Source organism: Coregonus clupeaformis, chromosome 2 (genome assembly GCF_020615455.1).
Source record: "Coregonus clupeaformis isolate EN_2021a chromosome 2, ASM2061545v1, whole genome shotgun sequence".
Classification (NCBI taxonomy): Eukaryota; Metazoa; Chordata; class Actinopteri; order Salmoniformes; family Salmonidae; genus Coregonus; species Coregonus clupeaformis.
The window spans coordinates 17,422,165-17,437,444 of NC_059193.1; the positions used below are offsets into that span (position 1 = coordinate 17,422,165).

A 15,280-nucleotide genomic window follows, 5' to 3' on the forward strand; every position below is an offset into this window, starting at 1 on the left:
AAATGTAGTGTTTCTGTCATGTAATATGTGAAACTTAACGTCACCCATTCTAATAGGTATATTGGAAAAGGGAGATTTTCTTATTTTCATGTTTTTATGTGAAAAGCTGAAAATCTTCTTCCTCTCCTCACTCACTTTTTCATCATTGTCACTTTCCAGGAGCCTACAGGTAGCCTACACCCATTAGTCCTCATTGGCAGAGAAAGCCATGAGAAAGACAAAGGAGCGCAAAGCACAAATAGGTTAGTGGGAGTTGGAGTGGGACTGGGCGGATTGCTAGGAAGTCAAATTCAGAGAGAAAGGAGAGTCAGCCAGAGAGAGAGAGAGGAGTACAAGAAAAAAACGTTTACATTATGCCGTGTCAGTAAAGACTCGAAAAGAACACGGTGTGGTTTTAATATAAGAGACCAGTGGGGTTTTTTAGGAGGGGAAGAGAAGAAATAGAAGAACGTGTCATTTGAATAAAAAAAAGTCATAGAAAATAGTTTTCTACAGCTAGAAAGTTTCTCTCAACGTTCTGTAGTTTATTTTTTTTGAAGAAAAACAACTGAAGTAAGTATTTTTTTTATTGGAAACTTTAACATATTTTAGTTGACTTTGTATGTAAAAGCTAGCAAATGTGCCGAAATGCCACAAAAGCAAGCACCGGCCTCACTTCTCACACACGTGGCACGATACTTCTAACTGGAGCTATTTCATTACATTTTGGTTTAGCTGAAGCATCTGAATGGCGTTTTAGCAGTTGCTTTCAGACGTAGCTACCTATATATGCTTGTTAATTCGTTATTAAAATGACAATAGTCGATTTGTTATGTTAAGATATTTGCTTGTTGTTATCTTTGGATGACAACAATGCCAATGAATTAGGCCTACATAGCTAGCTAGCTTGTTAGCGGAGCTGATGTTAAGCAGGTTAGCTAACGTTATCATTTTGGAAATTACTGTAGTTAACCAAGCCAGGTAACGTTACCTAGCAACTTTAGTCCACATTTGGCAAACCGTCAATGTGAATATTTTGGCATTGAAACTAGCTAGCTAACTACAGCTAGCTAATGTGATGGAGATGTGTAAAAAGAAACGTTAGGGAACTTCACTTCCTTCCTAACATAGCAAAGACTTAAGAAGAGCAACTACCACCCCACAGAGTCGGTAACCAGAGACAGGTTCGAGGTCCGCAGAGAGACAGCTGTGAGCGAGTCACTGACCACGCACTATCGGCGGGTTTGCGTTTTTAGACACGGTGGGGAAAAGAAGTCCCGTGCTCTGTGTCGTTTATTCAATGACAACTTGAAAGTAAATTGTTTCCCCTGACGTCTTGTCCTGTTGTCCAGCTCGTGGAGGTTGGTAAACCCCACTGGTCAAGCCAAGGTCAGATTCAGAATGATCCCTTGTGGAGAGAGAGAGAGTCAAGAGAATTACAGTTTTCAAAACTCTGTGTAATAATAACCATATCATAAGGCTTTTTAATAGGCTTCCACACATTTTCAAACCTCTAACCTTCACACAGCCTTATCCATAGCTGAGAAAATATCAAGTAGAAGTTTGTTACAGCATGTTGCATCATTCAGCTGTATCCTAGCTAGAATGGCGGTGTACAGTAGTCTGCAATACAGGCACTGCAGGAAATAATGTGGGTTTGTGGTCCTCCATTTCTCGCTCTTTCTCCGATGCACACAGACATTACACACTTCACTGTGATATGATAGGGATTGACAGGTGTTTGTTAACTGTAAATTACCTTGTTTCTTTGTGCTTCTCCTTGTTTGCAAGCCTATGTAGTGTGTATTCACCTCAGCTCCCACGACTGTGCTAATGTAGGAGTCATTCAGTTGAGTTGGGTGTAAACCTGTCTTTGCGTCTAGTGTTGGATTCAGTCTCTCACTGTCAGAGATTTGTTGAATGGTGAAGGTGAATCATTGAAAAACAAATGCAAGGGGATGGAATTTAGATGTTTTAATTTTGAGTAGTGCACAAAAAAGAACATGTCCACATTTCCTACACCGGTACAGTCACCCTTCTATTCTCCCCTCTTTATATCAAACAACTAATGACCCACTCAAGGCCAAGGGGAAGGAAAGAGTAATAACAGCACAAGTAGGGGGGGGAAAGAGGTGTGAAATCTTGTGAAGTGAGAGAATGTGTGCGATATGCAGAGGAGAGAGGAGGGAAAGAAAGGGACAGACTTGTATACCTCAGTTTGCACTCTGTTATCATGTTTCTGTAATTGCACATGCTACCACTGGCACACACAGGTTACTTCAGGCACAGATACACCTCGCTCTCATCTAAAATAGCACAGAGATGAGCTTTGCCAGGCCTTTTCTCTGTACACTCTTAGTAAAAAAGGGTTATTCGGCTGTCCCCATAAGAGAACCCTTTTGGTTCCAGGTAGAACCCTCTGGAAGGGTTCTACCTGGAACCAAAAAGGGTTATCCTATGGGGACAGCCGAATAACCCTTTATATTCTAGAGAGCACCTTTTTTTCTGAGAGTGTAGGGCTACCGGTATGTGTGTGGACTGGAAGGGATTCTCTGGAAGTCCAATTTGTGTGACTACTGTAGATCCTAGGACTAGGCCCTTTACTTAGCTGGTGCATACTGTTGTTGTGGAGACAGTGTTATTGTCGCAGTCAGTCAATGTCCTCTATTCCCTCGGAATCACAGATAGCACACTAGTAACTCAAAATATTAGAACGTGACCATCACAATTTTAAGATGGGTAAATAACTCTACAAATGATGAGGAATAGCATGGTATAAACAGAAGTTGGATGATTTTCAATATAATGTTACTGTACATTTACAGACCTAAGTTTCGAGTGGCGCAGTGGTCTATGGCACTGCATCGCAGTGCTAGCTGTGCCACTAGAGATCCTGGTTCGAATCTAGGCTCTGTCGTAGCCGGCTGCGACCGGGAGACACATGGGGCGGCGCATAAGTCGTCCAGGGTAGGGGAGGGAATGGCCGGCAGGGATGTAGCTCAATTGGTAGAGCATGGCGTTTGCAACGCCAGGGTTGTGGGTTCGATTCCCATGGGGGGCCAGTATGTAAAATATATAAATAATGTATGCACTCAATAACTGTTAGTCGCTCTGGATAAGAGCGTCTGCTAAAATGTAAATAAGTTGTTAAGTGCCTGTAAAGATGTTACTCATTGTTGAGAGGGTAAAGAGAGTCCTGTGTGTGATTGTGTCCCCAGCATGGGGTGTCAGTTACAAGACAAATCCCCCTCTTCAGATACTTTCTTGGGACAAAGGAGTGCGCTGGACTATGCTTAATCACATTACACACATGCACACACACTCTCTATCTCCCCCCGACACACACCACCCATTTTTTTCTCTCTCTCACAGCCATCTCTCAATAAAACACATGCTCTCGGTCTGTCCTTAACACACACATGCAGTTTTGTATTGCTATCCCTGTGGGGACCAAATAATTGATTCCCATCCAAAATCCTATTTTCCCTAACCCTAAATCTAACCCTTAACCATAAGCCTAACTTTAACCCCTAACCCTAAAACTATACTTAATCCCTAACCCTAAACTTAATTATAATCCTAATTGTAAACCTAACCCCTAAGCCTAAAATAGCATTTTGCCTCGTTGGGACCAGCAAAATGGCCCTACTTGTCCAAATGTTCCTTGTTTTACTGTTCCTGTGAGGACTTCTGGTACCACAAGGATAGTAAATGTTTGCAACGCCAGGGTTGTGGGTTCGATTCCCACGGGGGGCCAGTATAAAAAAATATGTATTCACTAACTGTAAGTCGCTCTGGATAAGAGCGTCTGCTAAATGACTAAAATGTAAATGTAAAACCAAAACACACACACGGGACTCCCTTGGGTTTGTTCACATCTGTCCAACCCCCACTTAGGCAAACTCAAGTCCACTGACACAGACCCCCCTCTCTTTCCTCTCCCCCCTATTTCACTGCCATGTCTTTTTTATTCTCAACTGCTCACTCAGTCCTTTTTTATGAGTGTGTGCAGGTGGTCATGACCGGACAGCAGGCTACTTGATGTTGGCTGTTGGTCATGTCAGAGACTGATGTCACCTGTCCTCTATGGTGTGTGTGTGTGGGGCAGAGGCAGACTGTTGTCTTCTATTGATTTAACCCTCCTGTAGCTCAGTTGGTAGAGCATGGCGCTTGCAACGCCAGGGTTGTGGGTTCGTTTCCCACGGGGGGCCAGTATGAAAAATGTATGCACTCACTAACTGTAAGTCGCTCTGGATAAGAGCGTCTGCTAAATGACTAAAATGTAAATGTAAACAAAAAATGGTATTTATTCTGAAAGACGACCATGGGATTTGGTGGGTGATGTGCCAAGACCTTGTTTGTCAGAGCTGTTTGAACTCTTTCTAAATTTCAGTGAGGTGACTCACTGACTGGATCCTAGCCAGTGTCCACTTGTCAAAGTGACATACTGGCCTATAGCTGGAAATGTGTAGTCTAATACTGGACTGTTGGCTGCAACATCTACATGAATTAATATCTCTCTCTCTCCGCAGCAATGGCGCCCTCTCTCCTCCAGGCCTATAGGAGGCGCTGGTGGATGGCTGTGACGGCGGTGTTGGAGAACCTGCTGTGTTCTGCCGTGCTGCTGGGATGGGGCTCCCTCCTCCTCATGCTGAAGGGCGAGGGCTTCTACTCACACCTCTGCTCAGGTAGGACACACACAATCAGAGGAGGAAGACACATACACGCTGTCCCTCATGCCCACACACTATTCCTCAGTATACATTATCAGCATGAGGGGTAACCTCTCCCACTCTCACTCCGCCCCTTCTCTCCCATAGAGAACGACACGAATGCCCACGAGCTGGCGGTGGGCAACATGTCCTCCTGGGAGAGTGGTAACTGGGTGAGCTGTGTGGACCAGGAGGAGATGCTCAACCTGGGCTTCACCATCGGCTCCTTCCTCCTCAGCGCTGCCACCCTGCCCCTTGGCATCCTCATGGACAAGTACGGCCCGCGCCCACTACGCCTCCTTGGCAGGTAATAATAGAACATTAACTAGTGGTGGGTACCAATAGCGATAATTCGATATGATATCGATATCGTTTGATATGGATATGAGCAAGGTATATCGTGATTTCGGTTTATCCTTGCCGTAAACCTACACTATTATGTAAAAGAGCATACATTACTGTTGGGGGCGCCGGTAGCCTTGAGTTAGCCGGAGAGTTACCGGCTTCAATATCCTGTATACCATCAACCGCCGTTGTGCCCGTGAGCAAGGCACTTTACCACTAAGTGATCCAGGGCCGCTGCTCGGCAATAAAGCAAATATTTTAATGTATGATATTGTTCCTGCAGGCACAAGACCCTCTCACAGGTTCTCACCTTCCACCCCAAAGTTTTTTGGGGTATTTCTTTCATTAGTCCATTGTTGATATAGACCCAAAATGTTATCAGGATATATCACTTTCAAATACTTGAAAACTTGATTGCTGACATGCAAAACATTTTGGGACTATATCAACAATGGACTAATGAAACAAATACCAAAATATCATTTTTGGGTGGCATTTTCCTTTAAGTATGCTAAGTTGAGAGCCTGTGAGAAGGTCTTGTGCCTGCAGGAACAATGCCATAATGAAACAAATACAAAAATATCATTTTTGGGTGGAGTTTTCCTTTAACTGCCTGCTGATGGCCATCATCGGGCTTCCCATTGTATTCAAACTGATTGGGTATGTTAAGCCCCCCGGTACATTCACACCTTGCCCAAAGATTCAGATTGTTTAATTGTCACATGTACAGGGTTGCAGGTGTGATTGCAGGGTACAGTGAACATCTTAGGCTTCGAACTCCAACATGCAGCACTAGTGAAAAAAACAATGAAAATGGAAATAAAAACAATAGAAATTGAAATAGCACTATATACATCATAACAACTGTGGCAGTGATGAATAAATACATGTCCATTGGAGTGGAGGCAGAATAAAGAATGTTCAGGGGATGCGGTGGAAAGACCATAGGGGAATGTCCATAGGGGGAGTAGCAGGGGGGAATGTCCATAGGGGGAGTAGCAGGGGGGAATCCTAATTGTAAACCTAACCCCTAAGTGTCTGTGTGGTTAGACCATTTCAGCTTCTCTGAGATGTGTACGCCGAGGAATTTGAAGTTATTGACCGTCTCCACAGCGGTCCTGTTGATGAGGATGGGGGCGTGTCCCGCCTGGTTCCTCCTGAAGTCCACAATCAGCTCCTTTGTTTTGCTAACGTCGAGGGAGAGGTTGTTTACCTGGCACCACGCCGTCAGAGTGCCTACCTCCTCTCTGTAGGCTGTCTTGTCGTTGTTGGTGATCAGGCCTACTACTGTCGTGTCGACAGTGGACTTGATGATGGAGTTGGAACTGTGTGAGGCCACGCAGTCGTGGGTATACAGAGAATACAGGAGGGGACTGAGGATGCACCTTTGTGGGGCCCCTGTGTTGAGGATCAGTGTTGAGGAGGTAATGTTGCTTACCTTCACCACCTGGGGGTGGCCCGTCAGGAAGTCCAGGACCCAGTTGCATAGGGAGGAGTTCAGACCCAGGGCTGTGAGCTTTCTAATGAGCTTATAGGGCACTATGGTATTGAAGGCCAAGCTGTAGTCAATGAACAGCATCCTCACATATGCGTTCCTTTTGTCCAGGTGGGTAAGGACAGTGTGCAGTGCAATGGCAATTGCGTCGTCCATGGATCTGTCAGGGCGGTAGGCGAATTGGAGAGGGTCGAGTGTGTCGGGGAGGGAGGAGGTGATATGGTCTTTAACTTGCCTCGAAGCACCTCATGATGACGGAAGTGAGTGCTACTGGTCGGTAGTCATTCAGTTCAGTTACTTTCCCTTTCTTGGGCACAGGGATGATGGTGGACATCTTGAAGTAGGTGGGTATAGAGGCCTGAGCTAGGGAGAGATTGAAAATGCCAGAGAACACAACAGCCAGCTGGTCTGCACATGCTCTGAGGGCACGGCTAGAGATGCCATCTGGGCCGGCAGCCTTGCGAGGGTTAACAAGTTTGAATGACTTACATACGTCCTCATTGGAGACCGTGAGTGTGTAGCTCACATTGTCATCGGGGGCTCTCCTCGGCAGCTCAGTGTCATTGTGCTCGAATCTTGAGACAAATATGTTTAGCACGTCTGATAGGGTGGCAAAATTAAGACAGTTATACATTTTTAAAAACATTACAATACATTCATAACAGATTTCACAACATATTGTGTTCCCTCAGGCATCTACTCTACTACCACATATCTATAACACAAAATCCATGTGTACATTTGTGTATAGTGCGTATGTTATCGTGTGTTTGTATGCATGTGTCAAAATATGTGTTGCTTCACACATAAGGTGCATTTTTATCTGTTTTTTAAAATCTAATTTTACTGCTGGCATGAGTTACCTGATGTGGTGGCATGTCTTGTGGGGTATGCATGGGTGTCCGAGCTGTGTGCCAGTAGTTCAAACAGACAGCTTGGTGCATTCAACATGTCAATACCTCTCACAAATACAAGTAGTGATGAAGTCAATCTCTCCTCCACTTTGAGCCAGGAGAGATTGACATGCATATTATTGTTATTGTTAGCTCTTTATGTACATGTGACGAATACTGAGGAAACGAAGAGGCAGGACGCAGACACAGGAATTAACAAGGTCAAGGTTTACTCAAACAATGACAAAGAGAATTAACAAAGATAGAGTACATGACACGAAGCAAAACAATCACACACAACATCCTACAGAACAGTCCAGGGCTAAATAGCGCTAGTGATGAGATGATGAGGAGCAGGTGTGCTGGAGGTGATTAGGGTGCGTTGGGTTTCCATTCCGGTGTTGCCGAGGTGGTGTGCTCAGACCGGTGGCTCAGTAAACCGGCGAATCAGAGCGCCGGAGGGGAGCAACGGGAGGAGACGTGACAGTACATCCAAGGGCCAACCGTGCTGCCCTGTTCTGAGCCAATTGCAATTTTCCTAAGTCCCTCTTTGTGGCACCTGACCACACGACTGAACAGTAGTCCAGGTGCGACAAAACTAGGGCCGTAGGACCTGCCTTGTTGATATTGCTGTTAAGAATGCAGAGCTGCGCTTTATTATAGACAGACTTCTCCCCATCCTAGCTACTGGTGTATCAATATGTTTACAATCCAGGGTTACTTCAAGCAATTTAGTCTCCTCAACTTGCTCAATTTCCATATTATTCATTGCAAGATTTAGTTGAGGTTTAGGGTTTAGTGAATGATTTGTCCCAAATACAATGCTTTTAGTTTTTGAAATACTTAGGACTAACTTATTCCTTGCCACCCATTCTGAAACTTAACTGCAGCTCTTTGTTAAGGGTTGCTGTCATTTCAGTCACTGTGGTAGCTGACGTGTATAGTGTTGAGTCATCTGCATACATAGACACACTGGCTTTACTCAAAGCATGGCATGTCGTTAGTAAAGATTAAAAAAAGTAAGGGACCTAGACAGCTGCCCTGGGGAATTCCTGATTCTACCTGGATTTTGTTGGAGAGGCTTCCATTAAAGAACACCCTCTGTGTTCTGTTAGACAGGTAACTCTTTATCCACAATATTGCAGGGGGTGTAAAGCCATAACACATACGTTTTTCCAGCAACAGACTATGATCGATAATGTCAAAAGCCGCACTGAAGTCTAACAAATCAGCCCCCACAATCTTTTTATCATCAATTTCTCTCAGGCAATCATCAGTCATTTGTGTAAGTGCTGTGCTTGTTGAATGTCCTTCCCTATAAGTGTGCTGAAAGTCTGTTGTCAATTTGCTTACTGTAAAATAGCATTTTATCTGGTCAAACACAATTTTTTCCAAAAGTTTACTAAGGGTTGGTAACAGGCTGATTGGTCGGCTATTTAAGCCAGTTAAGGGGGCTTTACTATTCTTAGGTAGGGGAATAACTTTAGCTTCCCTCCAGGCCTGAGGGCACACACTTTCTAGTAGGCTTAAATTGAAGATATGCCAAATAGGAGTGGCAATATCGTCCGCTATTATCCTCAGTAATTTTCCATCTAAGTTGTCAGACCAAGGTGGCTTGTCATTGTTGATCGGCAATAATACTTTTTTCACCTCTTCCACACTTACTTTACGGAATTCAAAATTACAATGCTTTTCTTTCATAATTTTGTCAGATATACTTGGATGTGTAGTGTCAGCGTTTGTTGCTGGCATGTCATGCCTAAGTTTGCTAATCTTGCCAATGAAAAAATAATTAAAGTAGTTGGCAATATCAGTGGGTTTTGTGATGAATGAGACAATGAATGATGGAGCGGAGTTTGCCTTTTTGCCAAAAATGTCATTTAAGGTCCTCCAAAGCTTTTTACTATCATTCTTTATGTCATTTATCTTTGTTTCATAGTGTAGTTTCTTCTTCTTTTTATTCAGTTTAGTTACATGATTTCTCAATTTGCAGTACGTTTGCCAATTGGTTGTACAGCCAGACCTATTTGCCATCTCTTTTGCCTCATCCCTGTTAACCATACAATTTTTCAATTCCTCATCAATCCACGGGGATTTAACAGTTTTTACAGTCACTTTCTTAATGGGTGAATACTTATTAGTAACTGGGATAAGCAATTTCATAAATGTGTCAAGTGCAGCGTCTGGTTGCTCGTCATTACACACCACGGACCAACAAATATTATTTACATCAACAACATAGGAATCACTATAAAACGTATTGTATGACCTCTTATACACAATATTAGGCCCAGCCTTTGGAACTTTGGTTTTCCTAGATATGGCAACTATATTGTGATCACTACATCCGATGGATTTGGATACTGCTTTCAAACACATTTCTGCAGCATTAGTAAAGTTATGATCAATACATGTTGATGATTTCATTCCTGTACTGTTTGTAACTACCCTGGTAGGTTGATTGATAACCTTAACCAGGTTGCAGGCACTAGTTACAGTTTGAAGCTTTCTCTTGAGTGGGCAGCCTGATGAAAGCCAGTCAATATTTAAATCACCCAGAAAGTATACCTCTCTATTGATATCACATATATTATCAAGCATTTCACACATGTTATCCAGATACTGACTGTTAGCACTTGGTGGTCTATAGCAGCTTCCCACCAGAATGAGCTTTAGGTGAGGCAGGTGAACCTGTAGCCATATTACTTCAACAGCAGTGGTGGAAAAAGTACCCAGTTGTCATACTTGAGTAAAAGTATAGCTACCTTAATAGAAAATGACTCAAGTGAACGTCACCCATTAAAATACTACTTGAGTAAAAGTCTAAAAGTATTTGGTTTTAAATATACTTAAGTATCAAAAGTAAAAGTATAAATCATTTCAAATTCCTTATATTAAGCAAAGCAGACGGCACCATTTTCTTGTTTTTTTAAATGTACGGCTAGCCAGGGGCACCCTCCAACAATCAGACATTATTTACAAAAGATGCATTTGTGTTTAGTGAGTCTGCCAGACTTTCTGCTAAGCATTCAAAATGTAACGAGTACTTTGGGAAGTCAGGGAAAATGTATGGATTAAAAAGTACAATATTTTCTTTAGGAATGTAGTGAAGTAAATGTTGTCAAAATATAAATAGTAAAGTACAGATACCCCCAAAAACTACTTAAGTAGTACTTTCAAGTATTTTTACTTAAGGACTTTACACCACTGTTCAACAGTATTTAACATGAGATCCACTCTAAGCTTTACAGGAATGTGGTTCTGAATATAGACCGCAACACCGCCCCCGTTGGCATTTCTGTATTTTCTGTAAATATATAACCTTGTATTGCTACCACTGTATCATCAAAGGTATTATCTAAGTGAGTTTCAGAGATTGTCAGAATATGAATGTCATCTGTTACTAGCAAATGTTTTGATTTCATGAACTTTGTTTCTTAAGATACATATGTTAACCTGGGCGATTTTTAACACTTTTCTGGGATGCTTGATAATTTTTCTTGCTTCACTGGGAAGCTTAGCAGAGGTAGACATACTCAGGTTATTTTTATTAGTGCAGGGTGAGCTGCACACAGTGGACTTCCTACTAGGGCACACCACCTCCGTGCTAACAGTATTACTCTGGTTCATAGGCATATGATTACTGCATACAATAGCTATAGGATCAGCAGAGGCATTCCGGGCAGTAGAGGGACTTAAATTAGGTTACTAACATTGCGTCTTCCAGCGCCCCTGGGATAATGTACATTTTCTGAAGCATTATGACAACTCAGCGACACAATTGTAGGGATTAAATGAGCTGGACTTGGGTCATTGATAAGTCATAGTCTCAGCGCAGCCTTAAAATCCATCTTCAGCTGTTTTGAGCTGCCCTTCATAATGTAATTTGACCCCACATGAACCATGACAGTATCAGCCCCCGGTGACTGACTCACAGCCTTGGGAAGGAACCTGGTGATATCCTGAACTTTTTCCCCAGGAAAACACAAAGTCTTTGCCCCAGCTACAGATATATGCCTCACCATCGAACTCCCTATCACAATCGCCGAAATGATCCGGCCTCTGCCGTGTCTCGAAGCAGATTGCGAGGCCAGAGCCACGGAACTCACGTGAAAAGAGGGCTGCTGAGACGCCGGCTGCGTGCAAGAGCTCTGATCCAGAGAGCACGACCCAGCGGAGGGGGGACACGGTGGTCCAGGCTGTGCCCAGGCAGTTGATTGACTAGGACAGGGAGAGGTAGCTGGAGGGGCTGGCTTTTTTTTTGTAATCTGTGATCGTTAGGAGCCCCTGCCACACACACTTTGTGTCCGACCCGCTGAATTGCTCCTCCACTTTGTCTCTATACTTGTGTTTCGCCATCTTGATTGATCTGCGTAAGTCATATTTGTACTGTTTAACCAAACTATTGTCCCTGGTCACCTTACCCTGTTCATAAGCAGCACCTCTCTCTTTCAGTTTTCCTACAAGGCTGCTATCAATCCACGGTTTTTGATTCGGGTACGTTTTGAAAGATACTATCGGTATCACGTAATCTATGCATTTTATGAATCCGATGACTGAGTCGGCATATTCATTTACATTATCTCCAGAGGTAACCTGGAACATATTCCAGTCCGCGTGATCAAAGCAGTCTTGGAGCGTGAATTCTGATTGGTCGGACCAACGCTGTACAGACCTGATCACCGGAACTTCCATCTTGAGTCTTTGTTTGTAGTCGGGGAGAAGCAAGATGTAGTCATGGTCGGATTTTCCGAAAGGAGGACGGGAGAGGGCCTTATACCTGTGTCGAAAAGGCGTGTAGCAGTGGTCAAAAGTAGAATTTCCGCGAGTTAGACAGTCGATGTGTTGGTAATAATTTGGGAGCACGGTTCTCAAATTACTTTTGTTAAAGTCCCCCGCAACAATGAACGCTGCCTCCGGGAATGCGGTCTCCAGTTTGTTCAGGGTCCAATGAAGATCTTTGAGAGCCTTTTTGGTGTCGGCTTGGGGCGGGATGTACACAGCCATGGCGACAATCCCGGTGAACTCTCTGCAGGTAAAATGGACAACATTTTATGATCAAGTATTCCAAGTCGGCGGAGCAGAAACTAGCAAGTTCCTGTAGGTGTCCCCCATGTGTTGTTGGTCATAAAGCAGAGCCCACCACCCTTGCTCTTGCCAGAGAGAGTCTGCTTCCTATCCGCTCAGAAAACTGTAAAACCCGCTGGTTGTATATAATCCGTCTGGATGTCGGAGGAAAGCAAAGTCTCAGAAAAACAGACTATGTTGCAGGATCTGATGTCCCTCTGGAAGGAGATCCTCGCTCTGAGTTCGTCAAGTATGTTCAATGGGCAAGCAGAACTTTGCAAAGCTGTGAAAGTGAAGTCCACAGAGTTGCAGTGTTAGAGGGTCTTTACACTTACTAGACTTTTCTCAGAAATACCCTCTGCTACACATATTCTGCAATGTAAACTTGCGAATCTGTCATGTCTCGACCGCTACCTCTGGAAGTAGCGCATGACACTCGCCCGCCAGTTGCCCCCCTCTACACTCTTAGAGAAAAAAGCTATCTAGAACCTAAAAAGGTTATTCGGCTGTCCCCATAGGAGAACCCTTTGATTAACCCTTTTTGGTTCCAGATAGAACCCTATTGGGTTCCATGTAGAACCCTTCCCACAGTGTCTTTCCGGAAATTGTATTAACAGCCTGTTACATTCTGAAAATATCGCCATAGCTTTAAATCTCAACAGTGTATATGTATTATTTTGTTTGTTGCTTGACTGCACTGAGCCACTAAGATCCAGGCAAGAAGCAACTCCCCAGGGAATTATCAACGTTTTCAGCGAAACATCAGCATTCAGCTACAGCCAGCATGTTTATGTGAGGATGCAGGAGTTAGCAGTGTATTATCAGCTAATTTAATGTGTATGGACATGAAAATAAACCCTTTAATTGTCTGCACAAGCTTGTGGATTGTTGCATTATTCGCGAGTGTAATATGGTTTGGTTGCATTATTCAATATTGTAATATGTTTTAGAAGAAAGTTGCTCGGATTGTTAAATAGTTTGTGCTTACTGGCTAGTGGCTACTGAAATATTTACGGGCAGTTTGAGCTGCGAACCAAGAATGTTGCGTTGCCAGCCACAATGAAAGTTAAGGCAAGGATGTAATGTGAATTGAAAAGTAGAAATCTCTTTCACCACTCGTAGTGGGAATTGGGCCTTATTCATTCTGTGTGTTTGTCTTTGTGACTGTGTGTGTGTGTGTGACAGACGAAAGAGGTGTGTGTGAACTCTAATGACAGATAGTGGGTGTAGGAGAACACCGGCCTCGTTGGAATCTCTTCTAGGGAAAAAGAGGGAGAGAGAGAAAATAGCAAATAGAGAGAGAGATTTGACTAATAAACCTTTCTCATCTCCCTCCTTGGCTTGAAACTGACCGTTGTTATTTGTTAATAAATGTATAATAATGTATTCTGTATTTTAGATGTCCATCTAAAAATGAAACTTTTCTTTTTCTGCAGTTTTTGTTTTGGTCTCTCCTGTGCCATAATGTCAATATCAGCGTATGATCCTCATCGTAAGTGACAGACATTATCCCCAACAACACAAAATACACACACAGTCACTTGCCGATACCTGTAGACGATACACCTAGTTATTTTTAAACAATGCTTTGCTCCTCTCTCCTCTTCTCTCATCAGGGCTCTCCGCTCTCATCTTTCTGGCCCTCTCCTTCAACGGCTTCGGAGGAATCTGCTTGACCTTCACCTCCCTCACGGTGAGACACACACACAGAAAAAATTATATGTCGAACAATATTTCACTGCAACATTCTTCTCTATACTTCTCAAACAAGACAGGCTGAAGCCCCGCCCCCTGACACTTAACATACAGTTCCTCCACGCTTTGCCTGTTTCTCTCAGAATGCACTCAACAGATTATTTCAAAACAGCAACAAAACTGCTTTCCACGTTGCTTCTAAACATGAAACCACATTTTTTCTATTATAATATTGAATATGTAGCCACTTTTTAAAGTTAGGAGCACCTGTGCTACCAATAGAACATTTTAATTTATACAACAGGTGGGTCTAATCCTGAATGCTGATTGGTTAAACCCGCATTCCAGACGGTGTCTATTCCACAAGTTACCACCGGCTAAAGCTATGACTTTAAAATGCCTATTTACTCTGTTCCATCTGACTGTGCAATCCACTGTCTGATCAGCCCAGCCAGGCACTTTATAAACTTCATCTCCACTATATAAAGCATCTAGACATCTCACATTTATTTTAGACTAACATTTTGTTTTCAACAGCGGAGATTTGTTTAAACCTTGCTGTCTGTCTCTCTGACATTTGCAACATTGTTTCAATATTAACATTTGATCTCCAGCTGTCTCATAGTAATGAATGTGTCGGGACGAGACAGACAGGCAGCATTTCTCAGCCAGTCGAAATCATGAATCAGCTGGCATAATTTTTATGGATATATACAAAGAAATGTATAAAGTGCATCTAGTTTGCAGTCTTTCCAGCTTCAATTTGAAGTGACTGTGTTAGCTGTGTTGTTGTCTAGCTCCTCTGAACAACGGTGTCCTGACGAGTGAGCACATGTTCTATTCCAGGCGAAATCGTGCCTCATTAGCTCATTGTTATGGATGTATCCAAATAAATGTCTCTAGAATACAGTTTAAACAAATGCAAATGTGGCTACTTTGCTGTTATTCCTTCTGCAGATGTGACTGTAAGTTAGCCGTAGTTGGCTAGCTAGCAAGCAAGGGATAAGAATGTTGCCAGCCATTATGGCAATGGAACATTTAGAACTAATGACTGGGTCACGTCCATAGATACAGAACAAAAAGATTGAACGACT

The 15,280-nt window shown here is 43.1% G+C and overlaps 1 protein-coding gene across 2 annotated transcripts in view; it reads left to right on the forward strand.

Moving 5' to 3' along the window:
- Nucleotides 1-235: 235 nt before the first annotated feature.
- The window catches only part of LOC121533780 (large neutral amino acids transporter small subunit 3), a 33,359-nt gene continuing 18,314 nt past the window's right edge, over nt 236-15,280 (forward strand). The window contains exons 1-5 of one of the 2 annotated variants that reach the window (XM_041840021.2): nt 236-552; nt 4,512-4,667; nt 4,800-4,998; nt 13,928-13,983; nt 14,108-14,184. In XM_041840021.2, the coding sequence (XP_041695955.1) occupies nt 4,514-4,667; nt 4,800-4,998; nt 13,928-13,983; nt 14,108-14,184 (486 nt within the window). In that variant the 5' untranslated portion in view covers nt 236-552; nt 4,512-4,513. Of the gene's footprint in view, nt 553-832; nt 1,369-4,511; nt 4,668-4,799; nt 4,999-13,927; nt 13,984-14,107; nt 14,185-15,280 lie in introns of those variants that run through there. The other variant, XM_041840025.2, reaches the window with a different exon arrangement.